Source organism: Gorilla gorilla, chromosome 3 (genome assembly GCF_029281585.2).
Source record: "Gorilla gorilla gorilla isolate KB3781 chromosome 3, NHGRI_mGorGor1-v2.1_pri, whole genome shotgun sequence".
NCBI classification, from domain to species: Eukaryota; Metazoa; Chordata; class Mammalia; order Primates; family Hominidae; genus Gorilla; species Gorilla gorilla.
Genome location: NC_073227.2, coordinates 108,775,231 through 108,793,852, shown reverse-complemented (window position 1 = coordinate 108,793,852; position 18,622 = coordinate 108,775,231). Strand labels below are relative to the sequence as shown.

The following is an 18,622-nucleotide window of genomic DNA, read 5'->3' as shown; positions in this document are numbered from 1 at the left end:
GGTAATTGTTATAGTACCTTTAGAGTATGCTAACAATACGAACTAAAAAAAAAGAATACATTTATAAGTATCTTAGTTTTGCCATAACTTTACTAGACATGTCTTTCCACTAAGACAGGTAAAGTATCTTCAAATGATCAATCTTACCCAGAACCAGTGAAGACTGGTCACTCATTTTACAAACAACCTTTGCAAATGGAACCACAAGGCTCTCCCAGTTGTTGGAAATATGCATCACAGGACATTCTGGGAGAAGGAAGAAAATTTCTAAAGCTTCTTGGGGTGGAGAATGAAATGGAAGTCTTTTGAGCAGATTATCTTTGAGGCAGGTGGTTATCTGTGGTCAGAAAGGAACAGGGAAAAGGGATTCAAAACTCAGTAGAAGCAGGGTGCAACTGATGGTAATAAAACAAAGTGTACAGGCTGGAATGTCATTCTACTACTGAATGAGAATAATCATTGAGTTTTCTAAAACCCCTGTTTACATCCCTTCTCACCTAGCCTCTAAAATATTGGAGGTATTTGGGATATACAATAAGTATTCTCTCCATTCAATTATCAGGGTGCATGAAGGAGATCAAGCACACCTAACCAGCACTCTGGGAGGCCGAGGCAGGCAGATCACAAGGTCAGGAGATCGAGACCATCTTGGCCAACATGGTGAAACCCTATCTCTACTTAAAATATGAAAATTAGCTGGGCGTGACGGTGCGTGCCTGTAGTCCCAGCTACTTGGGAGGCTGACGCAGGAGAATCGCTTGAACCTGGGAGGCAGAGGTTGCAGTGAGCCGAGATTGTGTCACTGCACTCCAGGCACAGAGCAAGACTCTGTATCAAAAAAAAAAAAAAGAAAGAAAAAGAAAAAAACATGTGCAAGAATTACACTCAATGAACAATAGATTCAGAACTAATAAACAGCCTTCTCAGTCATAAGTACCATATTCTACCCTCTGGTTTACACTATCACACCTTGGGTTTCTTTTTTCAAGAGTAAAAATGCATCACAACTCCAAAAAGCAGAAAAACAAAACAAAGCAAAAAAAAAAAAAAAGACAAAATCCAAAAATTTCAAGAACAAAATTTAACATAATTCTCATTATCTTCCATAAGAGCAACTGTCTCTACCACAGACTCTAGTTTCTAGCCCCTCCAATTTCCTTATAGTTTCCCCAATTCAGAATGCAACTGTTTAGGAAAAAATGGAATGGAATTCTGAATTTTTGTTATGTGTGCTTAGATCACAGTAATCATTTGTTTAAAATACCACTATGAAGATAAGCTAGTATTTATGGAATACTTATTGCTTGTCAATTATTGTGCTAAGTGATGTACATATATTAATTACGTCATTTAACCCTTATTATAGTTTCTCCCTAACACAGATGTTATTAATCCCATTTTACTGATGAGAAATCTGTGATTCAGAGAAATTAAGTAACTTGCTCAAGGTCACACAGCTAAGTGGGAATTTCTCTGGATCTTTCCGACTCCAAAGCCCAAATTCTTAATCATTATATTATGAGATAGTGGCTAAATGATATCTGTAAATGTACGAATTGTTTTAATTACCTATTTTTATATTAAAACATTATATTTGGACTCCTACGATGAGATTCGGTCTTTGGAGTTACGTATACCTGACAACTCTATTTCAACATCTTATTAGTACACACGCATTCTACCTCCTTGCTCATCATCAGACACAACCTCAAGCCTCCTCACCTATTCCAAACCCTTAGAATTACTGTGATACCCTCGAGCCAGTCCTATTGTCTGACACACTGTGCTTTGGCATACGCTTTTCTAGCTGCCTCGAATATCCTTCCACGTGTGAGCACCTGGTAAGATCTTAATTCCTCTGGGCAACTTGTTTTGAGTAAAAAGAGCTAACCCATTCACTGCCCTAATAATGACTCAATTCATCCAAAAATATTGCACACAGGCTACATTCTAAGCCGGGCACTAGCGAAGACAGTGAAGTGTAAAACACACCAGGTCTTTGCACTGATGTATGCATGTATGTATCTGTCTCCCTTACTACACCATGAGCTTCTAAAGCACAGGGAGTATGTCTCTTTTATTCTTCATGAAGAATCATCATTACAGTGCCCAGCACATAGCAAGTATTCAAATGTTTGCTGAATAAATGAACACATGCCAAAGGTCTGAGAGTCTGTATCGCAGAACCTCAAGATAGAAAGAAACATTACAGGTCTTCTAATCCAATCATCTTATTCTGAAACAATGGAGGTCAAGGATGCCCTATGATTATTTCATTTACATACCATATGTTCTTTTTGTGGCACAATCAAGGTATAATTAGTAAACAGAAGGAGCCCTTAATGATGAACTGATCCAATCCCTTCCCTTCACAGACGCACAAAAGGGCTTCTATTTTTGGTAATCTTTCCATGGTTGTATTTAGTAGCAATGACTCAGAATCTTACAGAAAGAAAGTTAAACTGGCCCCCACAGGAGGATTTTAGAAAACAAAAGAAAATGAGCTCTAACAAATGTTGATGAAATAGTCCACCGAGTAGTTTCTGGGTTGTTGATACAGGCAGCACTAAGTGTTGCAGGGTCCCAGTAAAGGTACATAATTAGGGAACCATTTCACCTCGGACCCCTAGTGGGGCTGTGGTTCTGCCAAAGTTAAGAGAACTGAACTTTTCATCTTTCCTTGAAAGAAAAGAGCGCATGAGAAAACTTGCAGCTGAAATAGAAAATGCTAGTTGTGGCAAACAGAGCAAGTGCGGGAGCTGAAAGGAGGAAGGGTGAGAGATCAAAGATTGAGAGGGAAAGAAAGAGGGATATGAACACAGAGAGAGATTAAAAAATGGGGTGAGGCTAGAGGGAGGAAGGAGGGGAGGAGGGAAGGAGAGAGAAAGAAAGAAGGAACTACAGTGCGACCCAGAGAGAAAAAAATGGAGAGTAGAACAGAAAGTAGTATCCCCATATCAACCAGTAAAATAAAATAGGGAAATAATAAAGACTACATTAAGAAAAACTAAATTAATAAACGAAGCATGCAGTAAGCCGAGATCGCACCACTGGACTCCAGCCTGGGCAACAAAGCGAGACTCCGTCTCCAAAAAAATAAAAATAAAAATAAAGGAAGCATGTTTGGAGCACCTGCAAAAAGAAAACCTAAAGATAGTAGTAACAGTGCTGAAACAGGAAGCAATCATCCCATAAGGAACAAGAACATTCTAGAATCTACAGAAAAGTAGAATGGAAAAAAAAAAAAAGAATCCAGGCAGTCCCTGGTGAGAGGGATATTCATATCAGAAAAAATGTTCTCATTTCTACATTTATGCTTTGCATATAAAATGTTCTTATTCTAGTGTACCAATCTCAACAAATCCTTAATCAAATCATCTTCCTAAAGCCCTGAGTTGAAAAACTTCCCTCTACGAATGTGTATGCATATATGTGTATGTGTGTTTGTGTACAGACACACTATTTAGAATATTTGTAACCTGTGTGACTACTATGCCAACTATTTCACCCTAAAAGGGCAAACTCCTAAATGTTATCTGAGTTTAACTTAATCTGAATATGCTACAAGGTCTCGGAGAATCCCTTAACACAAAACATTTCTTCTGAAATTTTGAGTTCTTATAAGAAATATTCTGGTGTATTTTCTTTCTCCACATAACAATCTGAAGATACCATGTTAGTAATCCAGTCCTTTTGGGTTAACTCCTTGAAGATGTTTCTTGCTTTATTTAAGTCCAAATAAACAGGCATCATTTCTGTAGTTCTTCTGTAGAAGAAAGATAAATTAAGTATTTTGTTAGATTATCTCCCTAGATGCAAAGTTTCTTCTAGAGCTTGCCCCATTTCAACAAAATTACCTTTTTTCTCAAGTGTGTAACTATAATAAATTGTCTAAATACAAATGCAATGTAGTAAACAACATGATTTTTTCTAAAATACCAAAAAATATCAAGGCTGCTTTAACTATATATACCATAAGACTTTAACTCAGATGCTGTCTTATCTGTAATAGATTAAAAAAATTAATATTTCCCAGTTTAAAAAAAATAGCCACAGAGGGAGGCTGAGACAGGATAATCACTTGAGCTTGAGAGGTCAAGGCTGCAGTGAGCTGTGAACATGCCACTGTACTCCAGCCTGGGTGACAGAGCAAGATCCTGCCTCAGAAAAAGAAAGAAAAAAAGAAAAGAAAGAAGGAAGGGAAGGAGGGAGGAAGGGAGGGAGGAAAGAAGGGAGGGAGGAAGGGTGGGCCATAGAAAAAAGATAAAGGTTTTTCGAAGGAAGGAAGGAAGGAAGAAAGGACTGACCACAGGAAGGAAGGAAGGACCACAGGAAGGAAGGAAGGAAGGAAGACAGAAAAAAGATAAACGTTTTTCCCATTTCTAAAAAATACATCCATTTCTTCCCGTTAAATGGACTGAAAAGTGGGAACCAAAAGAGAGGGCTTCTGACCAATAATTTCTTAGTACTTCAATATAAAGTTATTAATGAAATGTTTAAGTATCTTCTCATGGAAGACCTTCTAATGGAAAGTCATGCAGCCATTAAAATTATGTTACCAGCTGGGTGCGGTAGCTCACACCTATAATCCCAACACCAGGAGGCTGAGGTGGGAGGACTGCTTGAGGCCAGGAGTTCAAGACCAGCCTGGGCAACACAGCAAAGCTGCTGTCTTTACAAAAGCTAAAAAATTAGCAGGAGGTGGTGGCACGTGCCTGTAGTCCCAGCTACGTGGAAGGCTAAGGTGGGAGTTTTGCTTGAGCCCAAGAGTTTGATGATGCTTGAGCCCAAGAACCAAGATGCTGTAACTCCAGCCTGGGTGATGGAGTGAGACCTTGTCTCAAAAAAAAAAAAAAAAATTACCAAAAAAGATAGAATAAAATGTAAAATGGGCAAACATTAAGTAGAAAACAATGTATAAACAATATGATCCAGCTGGGCATGGTGGCTTACACCTGAAATCCCAGCACTTGGGGAGGCCAAGGCTGGAAGATTGCCTGAGCTCAGGAGTTCGAGACCAGCCTGGCCAACATGGTAAAACTCTGGCTCTATAAAAAAATACAAAAATTAGCTGGGTGTAGTGCCATGTGTCTGAAGCCCCAGCTACTCAGGCTGAGGTGGGAGGACTGCTTGAGCCTGGGAGGCAGACATTACAATGAGCCAAGATCACACAACTGCATTAAAGCATGGGCAACGACAGGGCAAGACCCTGTCTCAAAAAAAAAAAAAAAAGAAAAAAACAAAAAACCAGTATGATCTCATTTTTTTTAAAAGAATACATTTGCATGAAAAAATATAATCATATACGTAAGTGCTAGCTATTGCTCTTAAGTGATGGATTATGGAAGATTTTCACTTTCTTTTTATTGTGTGTATTTTTGACATTTTCTACAGCAAACATATATTTACTTTTGTTAAAAAAAATTTTTAAAAAGGGATGAACACACAGCTAATTATTTTACTCTCCAATCATTTTTTTATCCTCTTTCATGGTACTCTTAATACAATTTAATACAATAAATTTATTACATATATTACCTTTTCCTTAAAAAACCTCCAGTTAGACAAGCAGGAGATGAAAATATCTCTTGGATTTCCCTGTATTAGTAATAAGACACTGGTTAAACCAAATCACATGGTATACATACATACAGCCTCTTTCTTTACAGCATGAGACATGATAAATACAACATCTTATAACTATCCTTCCAACCTCTCCATTTGTCTCCTATCTGTATGCATATTATCTTGGCTTGGCTTCTAAAAGTCCATTCTGTTTGGTAAATCTCAAAATTTCAGTGGCAAACATGGGAAATAAAAAAGTTTATACATACTCAGAGAAGCCTCAAATAAAGAGGAAGGGCTTGATTTATGGTCAGAACTTTCTTGAACAAACAAAATACTCCCACCCCACCAACTATGCAAGTCCTATTTATTTCTATTCCACTGAAGTAGAAATAAATTACCAAAAATTAAATGGGGGAAGGAGTATGCTCAGTTTCATCTTATAAGTAGTTGTACAGTTCTTAATTATTTATGCTCTGCAAATTATGATGCAACTATTTTGTGCAACTACTTTGTACAATCATTTTCCAGAATTAGAAAGCCATACCTAAAAATATTTCTAAAAGATGATGTTTGTAAGAATAGGTAAGAGTTCTGTAAACCTGTAGGAGTTCTATGGTTTAGAGAAGAATGGTACAAATTGTTCAGCTAAGAATAACAGGTACACAAACTAATGGTTCCAGGATCAAATGGGACTGGGAAACACTATAGACTGTATTTTCCGGCCAGAGTCACAATATACATAAACAGAGGCCTGGAGAAGCCCTACAGTAAAGAAAGCTGTCCTCATGGCGCTTACATGCTAGTTGTGATGGGTTAGTTTTATATGTCAACTTGGCTAGGCCATGGTACCAAGATATTTGGTCAAATATTATTCTGGATGTTTCTATGAAAGTATTTTTTTAGATGAGATTAACATTTAAAACGGTAAACTGAGTAAAGCACTTGAACAAGTGAATAAAAAGAAAGGACCTTCCATAATGTGAGTGAGCCTCATCCAGTTGAAGGCCTTAAGAGAAAAGGCTGAGGTCACCCAAAGAGGAGGAAATTCTTTTAGATTGCCTTCAGACTTGAGCTGCAACATCAACTCCTCCCCAAGTCTCCAGCCTGCTGGCCTGCCCTACAGATTTTGGACTTGCCAGCCCCTACAATCTCATAAGCCAATTCCTTAAAATAATCTCTCTCTCTCCCCTCCATAGATACATAGATGGACAGACAGACATGACAGAGATACAGATAGAGACAGAAATACACACATATCCTATGAGTTTGTTTCTCTGGAAAACCCTGACTACAAAATCTCATATTGCTGTGCAGAACCAGTTTGGGAAATGATACTTGAGAGTGATATATAAGCACAGAGTCGGACTGTGGGGTGTACCTTTTTGTGCTCTGCCACCGTTTAGTCTCCACATCAGCAATCCATCTTTTTACAGTCCCTTCATTCAGTGTAGGAATTGTCCTCTTCAGATTAACGTATGAATTCTGTAAACAAACAGGAAAGTAAAATACAATAATTCAGACACATCAGAGATAGGCACCCAACTTTTAGGTACACTCTAGAGAGTAAAACTGACTTTTAAATATGTGTAATACAGCCCTGGGACAATCACAAAGTGATACTCAACCAATAAGTAATCAATCACTTGCCTGGTTGCCACTTTCTTGTCCAAGGGGGCTTAGACTGAAAGTAAATTTCTTTGAGGACTCAACACTCAGCACTTTATACAAATACGATCAAATTAAACTGAACATCAGACAGCCCTGAAGGGAAGGGAAGATCCTGAAAGAGCTGTGTGCAGAAGTGTGAGGAACTCGATTTCACTTGGTGAAGTAGGGCAGAGAAGTTATGGACTTTTTATTTGCAAGCCCGTGAACCTTGGTGTCTTTCTTAGTACTGGCCTGCAAAGTCATTTTTAGAATCTGTCACTCTGTTGTTAGCAAGGATACTGACCAAACATCATTGGCAAGTAGCCCCCAAAAGGTAAGTATAGTCTATGGAAATCACACTGAGTAGACATTCACCAGAGAAAAATCTGCTGATTTTTGTGGGAAAATACTGATGTAGTTTAGACAATAAAGGATCAGTAATGTCCAGCTATCCCCCAAAAAGTCAGCCTGGTAAACTGATGATTTTGGAATTCACCAAACTTGGATACTAGAACCCTTAGTTTTGCTTAAAATACCAGGTTATAGAACACCTGGAGATCTATTTTTACCTCTTTCTTTATCCAGAGCAAAATGCTTTGATTCCCTCCAGCAATCATTATTAACTCCTTTTCTGAGGTATGGCTTTCTGAAAGGATGCACAAAAAGTAAGAGTTTTAGAAAGTCATTTGGCACAAACACGCATGTTCAATTTAAATAACTTCAGATTCTTCTTAAACGTAGTCATCTTATCTTCTTAATAGACAAAACTTAGCACATTTTCCACCAATTAAGAAGCTGAAATACATATACTTTGGAGTAAAGTCTAGTTGGCAAACATAGGTAATTCACAAGGTGGACATGTGACATCAGTTTAATATACATAATATAAGTATTTATATATAAAATGCAAATATTTGGTTAGCTAAATGCTATCAGTTTAATTCAACTCCCATTACTAAAAACCATGTTTTCAAGATTTAACCAATGACTGCTGGCTATAAAGAATATAAGTACTTTAAGCCCATGTAACTGTTGTAAGGAATCAAAGATAATACATGCTGCTTAAGGAAATAACTCTGTTCGTTTTCCTACAAGAAATGAGTAAATTTTGTTACTTGAGGTCACCACTAAGCTTTCAGAAACAAGTAACAGAAATGCTCCAAGGTGCTTCTACAATGGAGTGTTTCAGAGCTCAGACTCTGAGGTCATAAAGGGCACGGGTTCAACTCCAGACAAACCACTTACTGGCCATGATTAAGTGGCTAACCGGTTTCTCTCCAAGTCTCTTTATTCTCCAGTAAAACAGGAGTGACAGAATACACCTCCCAGAACTGTTACAAGGATTGGTGAGATAACACAAGTAAGTGCTGAGCACAGTTCAGTGCCAGGTATATGTTGATTGCTCATTATTCTGAGGGTTTTATATGACTGTGGATCAACTTAACCAGGGCAACCAGCCAATTACAAGAATTAGTAAACAACTAATTACAAGAATTAGTAAGTCTCTTGCAAACTGGAATGAGAGCTGCATATGCCTCTGAATCCATTGTCTATTTTATCATTTAAATTCACATTAATCCTAATCTGAAGGAGTAATATAGAGTAATTATTTTGCCTCAATATATTAGACTGACTCTTGAATTGTTTACCAGTAAAAAATGAAACCAATATTTAGAGAAACTCCCTTCATAGTCATATATTGCTTTCTTTGCCACATTACCTAGTTAGAAAAATCATTTTCTCTAAAAAGATACTATGCCAAACCCTATGTTCCTATAGAATTTACCAAGTTTGAGTTCTTCACTTGATGATACTTTCACTGGAAGCGGCATCAGCTGGTCACGTGTTCCACCATTTCCCAGTTGTCCATCTTTTCCAGAACCAAAGGAAAAGACCTTTCCCAAATCAGAAACATAGGCAAGTGTGTGCCACCTATTAAATAAAAGCACATATGGTCAATTCTTTTTTTTTTTTTTTTTTTTTTTGAGACGGAGTCTGGCTCTGTCGCCCAGGCTGGAGTGCAGTGGCGCAATCTCAGCTCACTGCAAGCTCCGCCTCCCAGGTTCACGCCATTCTCCTGCCTCAGCCTCCCGAGTAGCTGGGACTACAGGCGCCCGCCACCACGCCCGGCTAATTTTTTGTATTTTTAGTAGAGACGGGGTTTCACCATGTTAGCCAGGATGGTCTCGATCTCCTGACCTCGTGATCCGCCCGCCTCGGCCTCCCAAAGTGCTGGGATTACAGGCGTGAGCCACCGCGCCCGGCCGTCAATTCTTAATTATCCACAATGATGAGAGTGTTTAGCAATACAGTAAATTGCCAAAACTATGTTACCCAGTGAGAGTGAAACTAAACATCTCTTAAAGGATGAAAACCATCTGGAAACCAAGAAATCAACATGTACCTGAAAAGACTTTGGAACCCAAAGGCCACTCAAGACCATGATGTCACACTTTGGCAAATGGTGTTCCCTTTGTTGAAACAAGCACCTCCCCTTGCCCTCTGCTCATTTTTCAACATCAGTTTGAGTCACCACCTCTTGGAAACCATCTCTGAGTCCCTTCTCTTTCCATCCTGGAAGACTCAGTTGAGTTCCCACTTAATTTCTCAAAGACCTTTACCACACTGATTTTCCTATTGATTTGCTGGTTTGTATATTCCACTATACTGTTGTGTAGCAAGGAATCTGCCTTGCCCAGAGAGGTCTGGCTGGTGCCCTGTTCCTAGGAGGTAACCTCTAAACCCACAGAATTCCCCAAGTGATAGAGGAGAGTCTTTGTTATTCATAGCAGGATCCTGGGAGAGCTCTCCTGGCCTGTGATGTAAATCAGACCTACAGGAGGGCAGTGCTGGAGATTAAGTTTAACTATCCGGGCAATGATTTAACCAATCATGCCTCAGCAATAAAACCCCTCAATTTAGGCTGGGTGTGGTGGCTCATGCCTGTAATCCCAGCACTTTGGGAGGCCAAGGCAGTAGGATACTTTGAACCCAGAAGTTTAAGACCAGCCTGGCCAATATAAGAAGACCCTATCTCTACAACAAATTTAAAAATTAGCTGGGCATGGTGGACCTGTGGTCCCAGCTACTCAGGAGGCTGAGGCAGGAGGATTGCTTGAGCCTGGGAGATCAAGGCTGCAGTAAGCCATGATAGCACCACTGCAGTCCAGCCTGGGTGACAGAGTGAGACCTTGTCTCAAAAAAAAAAAAAAAACTACCAAACCAAAAACAACTCTTGACTTGGTCTTGACTTGGGTGAACTTCTCTGTCTAGATGGCAGATTACGTACATCCTGTACCCTGTCTCCAAAAAAAAAAAACCAGAAAAAACAAAAACAACTCTCAACTTGGGTGAATTTCTCTGACTGGTTGGCAAATTCTGTATGTCCTGTCACATTATCAGGCCAGAAGAGATAACATCATCCACCTGCTCCAAGGGGAGGTGACAGCCACAAGCTCAGCATTTGCAGCCCTCCTAGACCCTGCCCTTATGTGTCTTCCTTTGACTGGTACTAATTTGTATCCTTTTCTTGTAATAAATGTGACTATGAGCATAATAGCTTTTAGTAAGTTCGTGAGTCTTTCCAGTGAATTGTCCTGTTAGTAGGGGTATTGCCCTGATGCGCATTAAGACAGATCTCCAACTTGCCTCCTTCTCTTGTAATACATGCTACTCAAAAGGATTGTATGTAATGAAGAATCCAAAGAGGTGATAAGATTGCTTTGGTTAAGAGATACCGAATGAGGTATAAATATTGAAGAGAACGTTTCTTTGGTGAAGAGACTCATATTCCGATAATTTGGTCTACCTTAATAATATTACCCATTTATGTAATTCTACTCCAAGATCATAAGAAAATATGCCTACAGACTGAAAGTATTCATGCTAGTTTTTTATAAGAATGGTTTCAGTAAACTAACAAATGAACCCAACATTCAAATACAGTCTGAATTTTGCTCTACGTTTAGTGAGGGAAAAACTGCCCAAAAGAATAAGTGTATATGGGGGAAAATATTTTTTAACCCTACCAACTTCCAACATCCCTCTGGCAAGACGTGGACTGATATATCTGATAATCAAAAAAATTAAATAGTGGCGTGGTGGCTCACCCCTGTAATCCCAACACTCCGAGGGGTCAAGGCGAGCAGATCACCTGAGGTCAGGAGTTCAAGACCAGCCTGGCCAACATGATGAAACCCCGACTCTACTAAAAATACAAAAATTAGCCGGTTGTGGCCGGGTGCAGTGGCTCATGCCTGTAATCCCAGCACTTTGGGAGGCCGAGGCAGGTGGATCACAAGGTCAGGACATCGAGACCATCCTGGCTAACACGGTGAAACCCCGCCTTTACTAAAAATACAAAAAATTAGCCAGGCGTGGTGGCGGGCGCCTGTAGTCCCAGCTACTCCGGAGGCTGAGGCAGAAGAATGGTGTGAACCCAGGAGGCGGAGCTTGCAGTGAGCCGAGATTGCGCCACCGCACTCTAGCCTTTGCAACAGAGCGAGACTCCATCTCAAAAATAAATAAATAAATAAATAAAATAAAAAAATTAGCCAGTTGTGGCAGTGCACACCTGTAATCCTAGCTATTCCAGAGGCTGAGGTGGGAGAATAACCTGAGCCTGGGAGGCGGAGGTTGCAGTGAGCTGAGATTGCGTCACTGCACTCCAGCCTGGGCGACAAAGCAACACTCTGCCTAAAAAAAAAAAACAAAAAACAAACAAAAAACAAACAAACAAACAAGAAAACCAAAAAACCTTTAAATAAACTAAGGAGTCTGAGCAAGACATTTTACCTTTCTTTTCTAAAAAGGAGCTGTGAAAATTAAACTTCTTAAGAATATTTCACTCAAACCATCACTGACTATGTCTTATACTTTACTGTGATCAGCGCAGGCTACAGTGAAAGAACTCTGGTAATTAAAAAGTATGTTGGCCGCAAGGCATTGTCAGAGAGGGTGATTACATTTAATGAATAATCCTTTGTGATTTGCACTTTATTTTTCCCAAATAAACAATTAATGACTTATTTTTTTTAAAGACAAAAGTGCACCTGAATAGTTACAAAGGTATTTCACTAAGAAGACAGCAGAAAGTGAATTGTATCTGCTCATTTAAAAAAAAAAAAAAAGTCAAAGAAAACAACCATGTATAGTAAAAGGGGTATTACATTTATCTAAATAATATAAATTAAGCATTTTCACTGATTTGAAAATGTTTGATACATCTCAAAGAAACTGAAAGAAATTTTATTAAATTACTATCCAGTTTGCTGCACTCATTTTATCAATTCTTATTGATACTTTACAACTTACCTTCCACATGCTATCTGAGTCACTCTATACCCAACAAGCTCAGCCACCAAACAGGGTCTTAGCTCATTCTGTGTTGAATTATGACCAAGCTGCCCATGTTTTCCAGCACCGAAAGTAAACAGCAGCCCATCCTAAGGAAAGGGAATGTCATATCAGATGCTAGAAAAATAAAATAAAAAAGTAGTATTCACTGATGCAAAGTGAATCACTAATAAATAGCACTGTCAAAGTAAAGCTCCTAAATATCAGGAGGACAGTCCTACATACAGGAAGTGATGACCTTTCTTCTCTGGGAAACACTAACTTCCCATACAAACTGTTCTTCTAAAAATATAGCCAAAAAGAGACAAGGGTACACCCACCTGTGTGAGCAGGGCACTGTGAGAGCCACCACAAGCGACAAATTCAACTTTCTGATTGTCTAGTCCTTCAGTAAGGGATGGATAATCTTTACCTATGTAAGGAAAAAAATAGCTGAAGTGACCAAAAGGAAATGCTGAGTTTCACACTGGAGTTACCTGGACTGCTGCTTCTCAACCCAGCGACAACAGTTCTCATGATATTCTGATAAGAAAGGCTCTATGTTGCCATGTTTAGGATCAAGTTCTACGCCTCAGGGTGAAGGTGGGACCAGTGGCCAAAAGGGTCACACTTAGGGTCACCCACCTGTGAAAGGGTCAAACCACTTCCCAAAGCCTGTTCTCAATTATGACTTGATTCACTTTAATTGCAGCACATTAGATATTTCCAACAGCCATCTAGAATTACTTTTAATGAACACAGCAATTCCTTTCTTTCAAATTATCTACTAGTGTCATCACCTGACACTACCTCTTCTTTTCTTCATGATTATTTTCATGTCAAAAGCACTCAGAGATTCAGCCAAAGTAGTTTAATGGCCGCTTTATTCTCTTCTCTCCTTTGAATATTTTTCTAACACTGACTTATGGGCTATTCTATGTAATGACCATTGCACTGTGTCAGGGAGAAATGAGTAACCAGTGATCCAGGATAATGCATACAGTACCACAGCTGGGTAAAGCAGCAGAATTTCTTACACCTGAAAACTCTTAATGAGTTGTTTGGGATCATGAGAAATTTCACCATCGGCTTTGTTCAATAATGGAAATTACATGTTTCTTCATGTGTGTTTACAGACATAATTGATACCTTATAGAATAAGATCAGGATATGTGAGTTCTTAAATATAATTTTAGTATTCTTTTGTAATAATACACTAACAGACTTTAAGTGCAAAGGCTTTAAAGGTCATCTCATCCAAACTTGTCACTTGACAGAAAAAGAAAATGAGGTCTAGAGAAAAGTTTAGTGACTGGGCAAGGCTTGCAGTTAGTAAACTGCAAAGTGGGAATCAGAATCCAGGTTCTCATCCCTAATTCAATGCCCTTTCCCGTCTCACACACAGCCCTGAAACATGTCTCAATTACAGTAACAACTTCCACACTATGTATGCCTCTTGGACTGATTCTGCCCTGAAGACAGAGGGGTAATCAGTAAGAGCAGTGAAAATGAAAGTGAAGATTTGAACCATTTTTGACAGGGAGGTCCATTAAATTCATCTAACAAGTATATCTGTTGGTAATAGGAATCTGAGAATGTGTTCCATACTCTCAGTGTGGCCCAGGCCTAGTTGTCCAAATTCATTTTTTCCCCATGAATAAATGTTGCCAGACATGGATAAGGCCATGCTGTGGGCTTCTCCGGCAGAAATCTGAGCCAAGGGTACTCCTGCGAGGTGCTCCACAATCTGTGGTGTGGTGGTTGAGGGAAATTTCCTTCCAACTCCAAGCTGCCCATGCAGGTTCTGTCCCCAGGCAAAAAGCTCACCACCTTGACATAAACAAAGCAAATGCTGTTTTATTCCATTTAAAATGCAGCAGACATTACCCTAAAGCATTATGCATGCTCTACATAGTATAATATCACAATATTGTACCTTTGCACTGATGGTACTCTCAGTTACCCTATGTCTGCCACAGAAAAACACAGAATCTTCTCTTTAGCAGTCACAGTTACACTTCCTTATCCCTCACTTCAAAAGTGAAGCTATTTGAACATATTAAATAATATCTTCAACATAATAAATTTGATTATAAATCAAATTCAAGAAATATTTACTTTAAAACACTCAGAGGATGGGCCCATGAAAAACAGAAGCAATCTACCTCTACGAAAAACCCCAGCGCTACTGTTTTCTCTCATGTGCCTAATGATCCCAAATAAACAACTGTAAAATTCATTTGAAATTACAAGATCCCAAATAAACAACTGTAAAATTAATTTCAAATTACAGTTTCTTGAACGAGTCAGTTTCTTCTTCAATTAACTGAATATATGGAGCACATTTTTTAGGGAGCGTTCTTAGATGTTATCTGATAGAGCTGACAATATCTAATAGAGTCTAAAAAAATACACCAGAGAATTAAGGTTTACTGGAATGTCTTTGCAAGATACTGTGCAGGATGTGGCGGGAAGCACAGCCTCTCCTTCACACACAATTTTCATGCACCTGTCAACCACCAGGAATATAATGATGAGCATGACCAGTTTCTTTTCTTGCTTCCCCAACTTTTATTCTTTCTGTACTGTGGTTTACTAGTAATAAACTCTGAATATCCCTTTACCCTTGTACATACACGCCTCTAGACCCTGGGCTTCTTAAAGGCAGGGCTTGTGTGTTTCATCTTCATAATCCGAACACAGTAGATAATATGAAATATTTGTTCATGAATGAATGAAGTCAAATGATCAATTTCTTCCAATACAAGTTCATACTATCAAATCTCAACAGGCCTTGCAATGAAGGTCAAATACTAATTATTAACTTCCCTTGAATCCCAGATTCTATTCAGTTTATCAACATGTTTACATCTGTCCTATATATTAACAAAAATTCCCTTGACTTCGAATTCCCCTGTATTACCCTACTTCTATCTTAATTATTCCATTCACAGTAAGTTTCTTTTTTTTTGAGACAGGGTCTCGCTCAGTTACCCAGGCTGTAGTGCAGTGGCACGATCATGGCTCACTGCAGCCTCAAACTCCTGGGCTCAAGGGATCCTCCTGCCTCACCCTCCCAAGTAACTGGGACTACAGGTGGAAGCCACCATGCCCAGCTAATTTTTAAGTTTTTTTGTAAAGATGAAGTCTCCCCATGTTGTCCAGGCTGGTCTCAAACTCCTGGCTACAAGTGATCCTCCCACCTCAGCCTCCCAAAGTGCTGGGATTATAGGCATTAGCCACCAAGCCTGGCCTCATAGTCAAGTTTGTTTAGGAAATAATTCATATTCACTGCTTCCATTTCCCACCATGACAGTGTCTGATAGAAAATGGGAAATACTACAGGGCTAGGGAGATCCTTGAATTCAAAAAGCAATGTTAAAATGTATCAGAGGCCTGCAACCTGGCCACAAAAGGGGATTCTGAGCCGGAAGAGTGGAAGTTGGAAAGGTGTTAGGAAAAGGGAAGCAGTTTCTGGAAAAGGGTGGCCCCAGGCCTGGATCAGATGTAGAGAAAACAGTTTTGATTATTCAGAAAATTTTCACTGTTTCGTACTTGAAAAATAAAAACATGAAACCAAATTTAGGAATAGTAATTTTGGAAACCTGAACATTTTACAGATCCAAGAATTCTCTCATTATGTATTTACTTTAAGAATCGTACTCGGAACCATATCAAATTCAAAACTGTATTTCTGTCCTGTTACAAGTGAAATACAGACATTCTACTGGCTCCACATATACACACAGGTATTACTTCTATAAAACTATTAATATTACAGAAAAATTACCTTTTGAGAGTGCAAGAGAATGATAATCTCCACATGTGATCTGAATTATTTTTTTTTCTTGTAAAACGTTTTCAAACCTGATGAAGGAAAATACACTTTGTGTTAATCACCATAATGAAAGTTACAACGTGGATTTTAGAACTATTAATAGTATTTAATTAGAAATCAAGCTCAAGAAAAAACTTTCAATTTACTGCATCACATTCAGTACATCTAAAATTATTTTTTAAATACGTTTTAATTAAGAAAAAATATGCATTACATAATTATAATAAAATATTATGCAAACAATTTTATGATGCAGGAATAAATGCAAGATGAAAATGAGTTCTAATTCATATAATCTACTAGGGAAAAGTCTCACAAATTACTCCATGATAATGTGTATTTTTTCTAGGTTAAAAACTTTTATTTCCAGAAATTTAACTTATAGGATTATTGTGAGGATCAAATGAGTTAATGAATAGGAAAGTCCAATTTAGGGCTAGGCAGACTATTTAATCATTTCCTTTAAATGCCAAAACAACACATGATACCTGCCCTGGGGGACATCAGGACTTTACTGGTCAGTTCAGAATTTATTATTTACTTAAGATGCTACTATATAAAGCAGGTGACAAGAATCAGATATTTCCTACAGAAATTATTGTCTTTTGATTAAAATTAATTTTTAATAAAAGAAAAAAGTTCCCTACCTTAGATGTTTCATGCTATAGTTGTCATACTCAAATGGTTTTCCATCTGATGAGAGAATCAGCATGTGCTCTGCTCCTTGGTCCACGGAATGTATCTTCATGTTTTTTCCTAATTTAATGCATTCTACAGAGCAAATCCAACCAGGAACTATTGTCACTTTATTACCCACTGTATTACTAACTTCATTATAATACACTTAAAACATCTGGGAAAAATTTCAACTAGACAAGCTTTGACTTACCATGAACTTCTCTTAAGAAAATTCAGGTAGGCAAAGCAAATCAGGAAAGACAATTGTCTTGACATAGATTTTTTTTAATTAGAAAAAATATTGATGTATACTTTGTTGTAAATGGAACATACCCTTAAAATATCCAATTAAATATCTGCTTTTAGGTTCTTGTTTATTAAGACGAACGAAATTTGAAATGACAAAGATGAAAAGGTCTATAAGAAAATATAACTTTAAGACAACACAAACTCATTTCAAGAACAAATAGTGTATTCTGAAACACATTCCTTTCTCCCAAAAAGCAAATAACATTAATAAACACTTCCCGACAGTTACCAATAGAAGCCAATGCCTATATTCTTAAAAGGAAGGATTATGTTTGGGGGACTATCTTTAAAGAGGATGCTGTTGAAAACATTTTTCATTGGCATTAGTGCACATTTGGCCCTTTCTGAAGTTAAGAGATTAAACTGTCCACTAGTAAAAATGTACTCTTATTTAATTTGTTCACAAAAATTAAACTAGGATAGTTTTGGGACCTTGTTTCATCTTCAGTGCTAATGAAATAGAATCTATTCGTGTAAAAATCTCAAAGCACAAACCATATTACAAATGCTAGGGGAACCAAAACATTTTGGTAATAAGAAATGGTCCAGCAGACTAACGGTTTCTTTTAAAGAGTCTCAGCATTTCAAATCAGTTGAAAAAAAGGAAGTATTAAGAAATGGTATTGGGACATCGGCTAAGCCTTTGGAAAAGCAAATAAATCTAGCTCCCCTCCTACCTCAGTACTTAAAATTCCAAGCGTACGAAAAATTTTAACTTAAAAAAAAAACCTTAAAATTACTACAAAAATGAGTACATTTTTAAAAACACTGGGAGTGTGGATAGCTTTCCAGACTAACATAAAATCCATAAGCCTTAACAGACAAAATAATTGACAGACTACCCCCCAAAAAATGCACAATAAAAAACAACATGCACAAAAGGCAAAGTGAGAAAAATATTACAACATGTACGACGTGCAAAAGGCTATTCTTATTCAATATTCAAATACCTCTTCCATACAAATAAGAAAAAGATTTAACAACTCAAATTTCTAAAAGCCAGGCAAAGATAAATAGGCAATTTACCGAAAAAGGAACGCAAACGTCCAGTAGTTAAACGCAAAATAAACTCGCAGCAAGATATCAATTTCTTCACTCCACAGATGGGCAAAATTTTAAAGAACGCGGGCAACTATTTCCCCCACTTCGATGAGAATGTGGGAGAAGTGCAACTGAAGGCCAAGGTAAAATCCCATCACTGAGAATGACTCCCAAAGTTGGAGCAGTGACTACTTTCTCAAAACGAGA

The 18,622-nt window shown here is 38.1% G+C and overlaps 1 protein-coding gene and 1 long non-coding RNA gene across 4 annotated transcripts in view; one reads left to right on the top strand and one right to left on the bottom strand.

Moving 5' to 3' along the window:
• HERC5 (HECT and RLD domain containing E3 ubiquitin protein ligase 5) overlaps positions 1–18,622 on the bottom strand; it is a 49,766-nt gene that overhangs the window by 30,091 nt on the left and 1,053 nt on the right. For both annotated transcript variants that reach the window (XM_019025377.4, XM_055384642.2), the window contains exons 2-12: positions 17,035–17,158; positions 16,340–16,416; positions 14,158–14,379; positions 12,891–12,982; positions 12,529–12,659; positions 9,002–9,147; positions 7,785–7,861; positions 6,947–7,050; positions 5,539–5,598; positions 3,673–3,766; positions 148–337 (exon numbers count right to left, since the gene is read on the bottom strand). In XM_019025377.4, the coding sequence (XP_018880922.4) occupies positions 148–337; positions 3,673–3,766; positions 5,539–5,598; positions 6,947–7,050; positions 7,785–7,861; positions 9,002–9,147; positions 12,529–12,659; positions 12,891–12,982; positions 14,158–14,379; positions 16,340–16,416; positions 17,035–17,158 (1,317 nt within the window). The remainder of the gene's footprint in view (positions 1–147; positions 338–3,672; positions 3,767–5,538; positions 5,599–6,946; positions 7,051–7,784; positions 7,862–9,001; positions 9,148–12,528; positions 12,660–12,890; positions 12,983–14,157; positions 14,380–16,339; positions 16,417–17,034; positions 17,159–18,622) is intronic.
• Positions 8,462–18,622, top strand: part of LOC109026616 (uncharacterized) — a 52,991-nt gene continuing 42,830 nt past the window's right edge. Inside the window, exon 1 of one of the 2 annotated variants that reach the window (XR_010133421.1) lies at positions 8,462–8,575. This is a non-coding gene — a long non-coding RNA (uncharacterized lncRNA). The remainder of the gene's footprint in view (positions 8,576–18,622) is intronic. The other variant, XR_010133425.1, reaches the window with a different exon arrangement.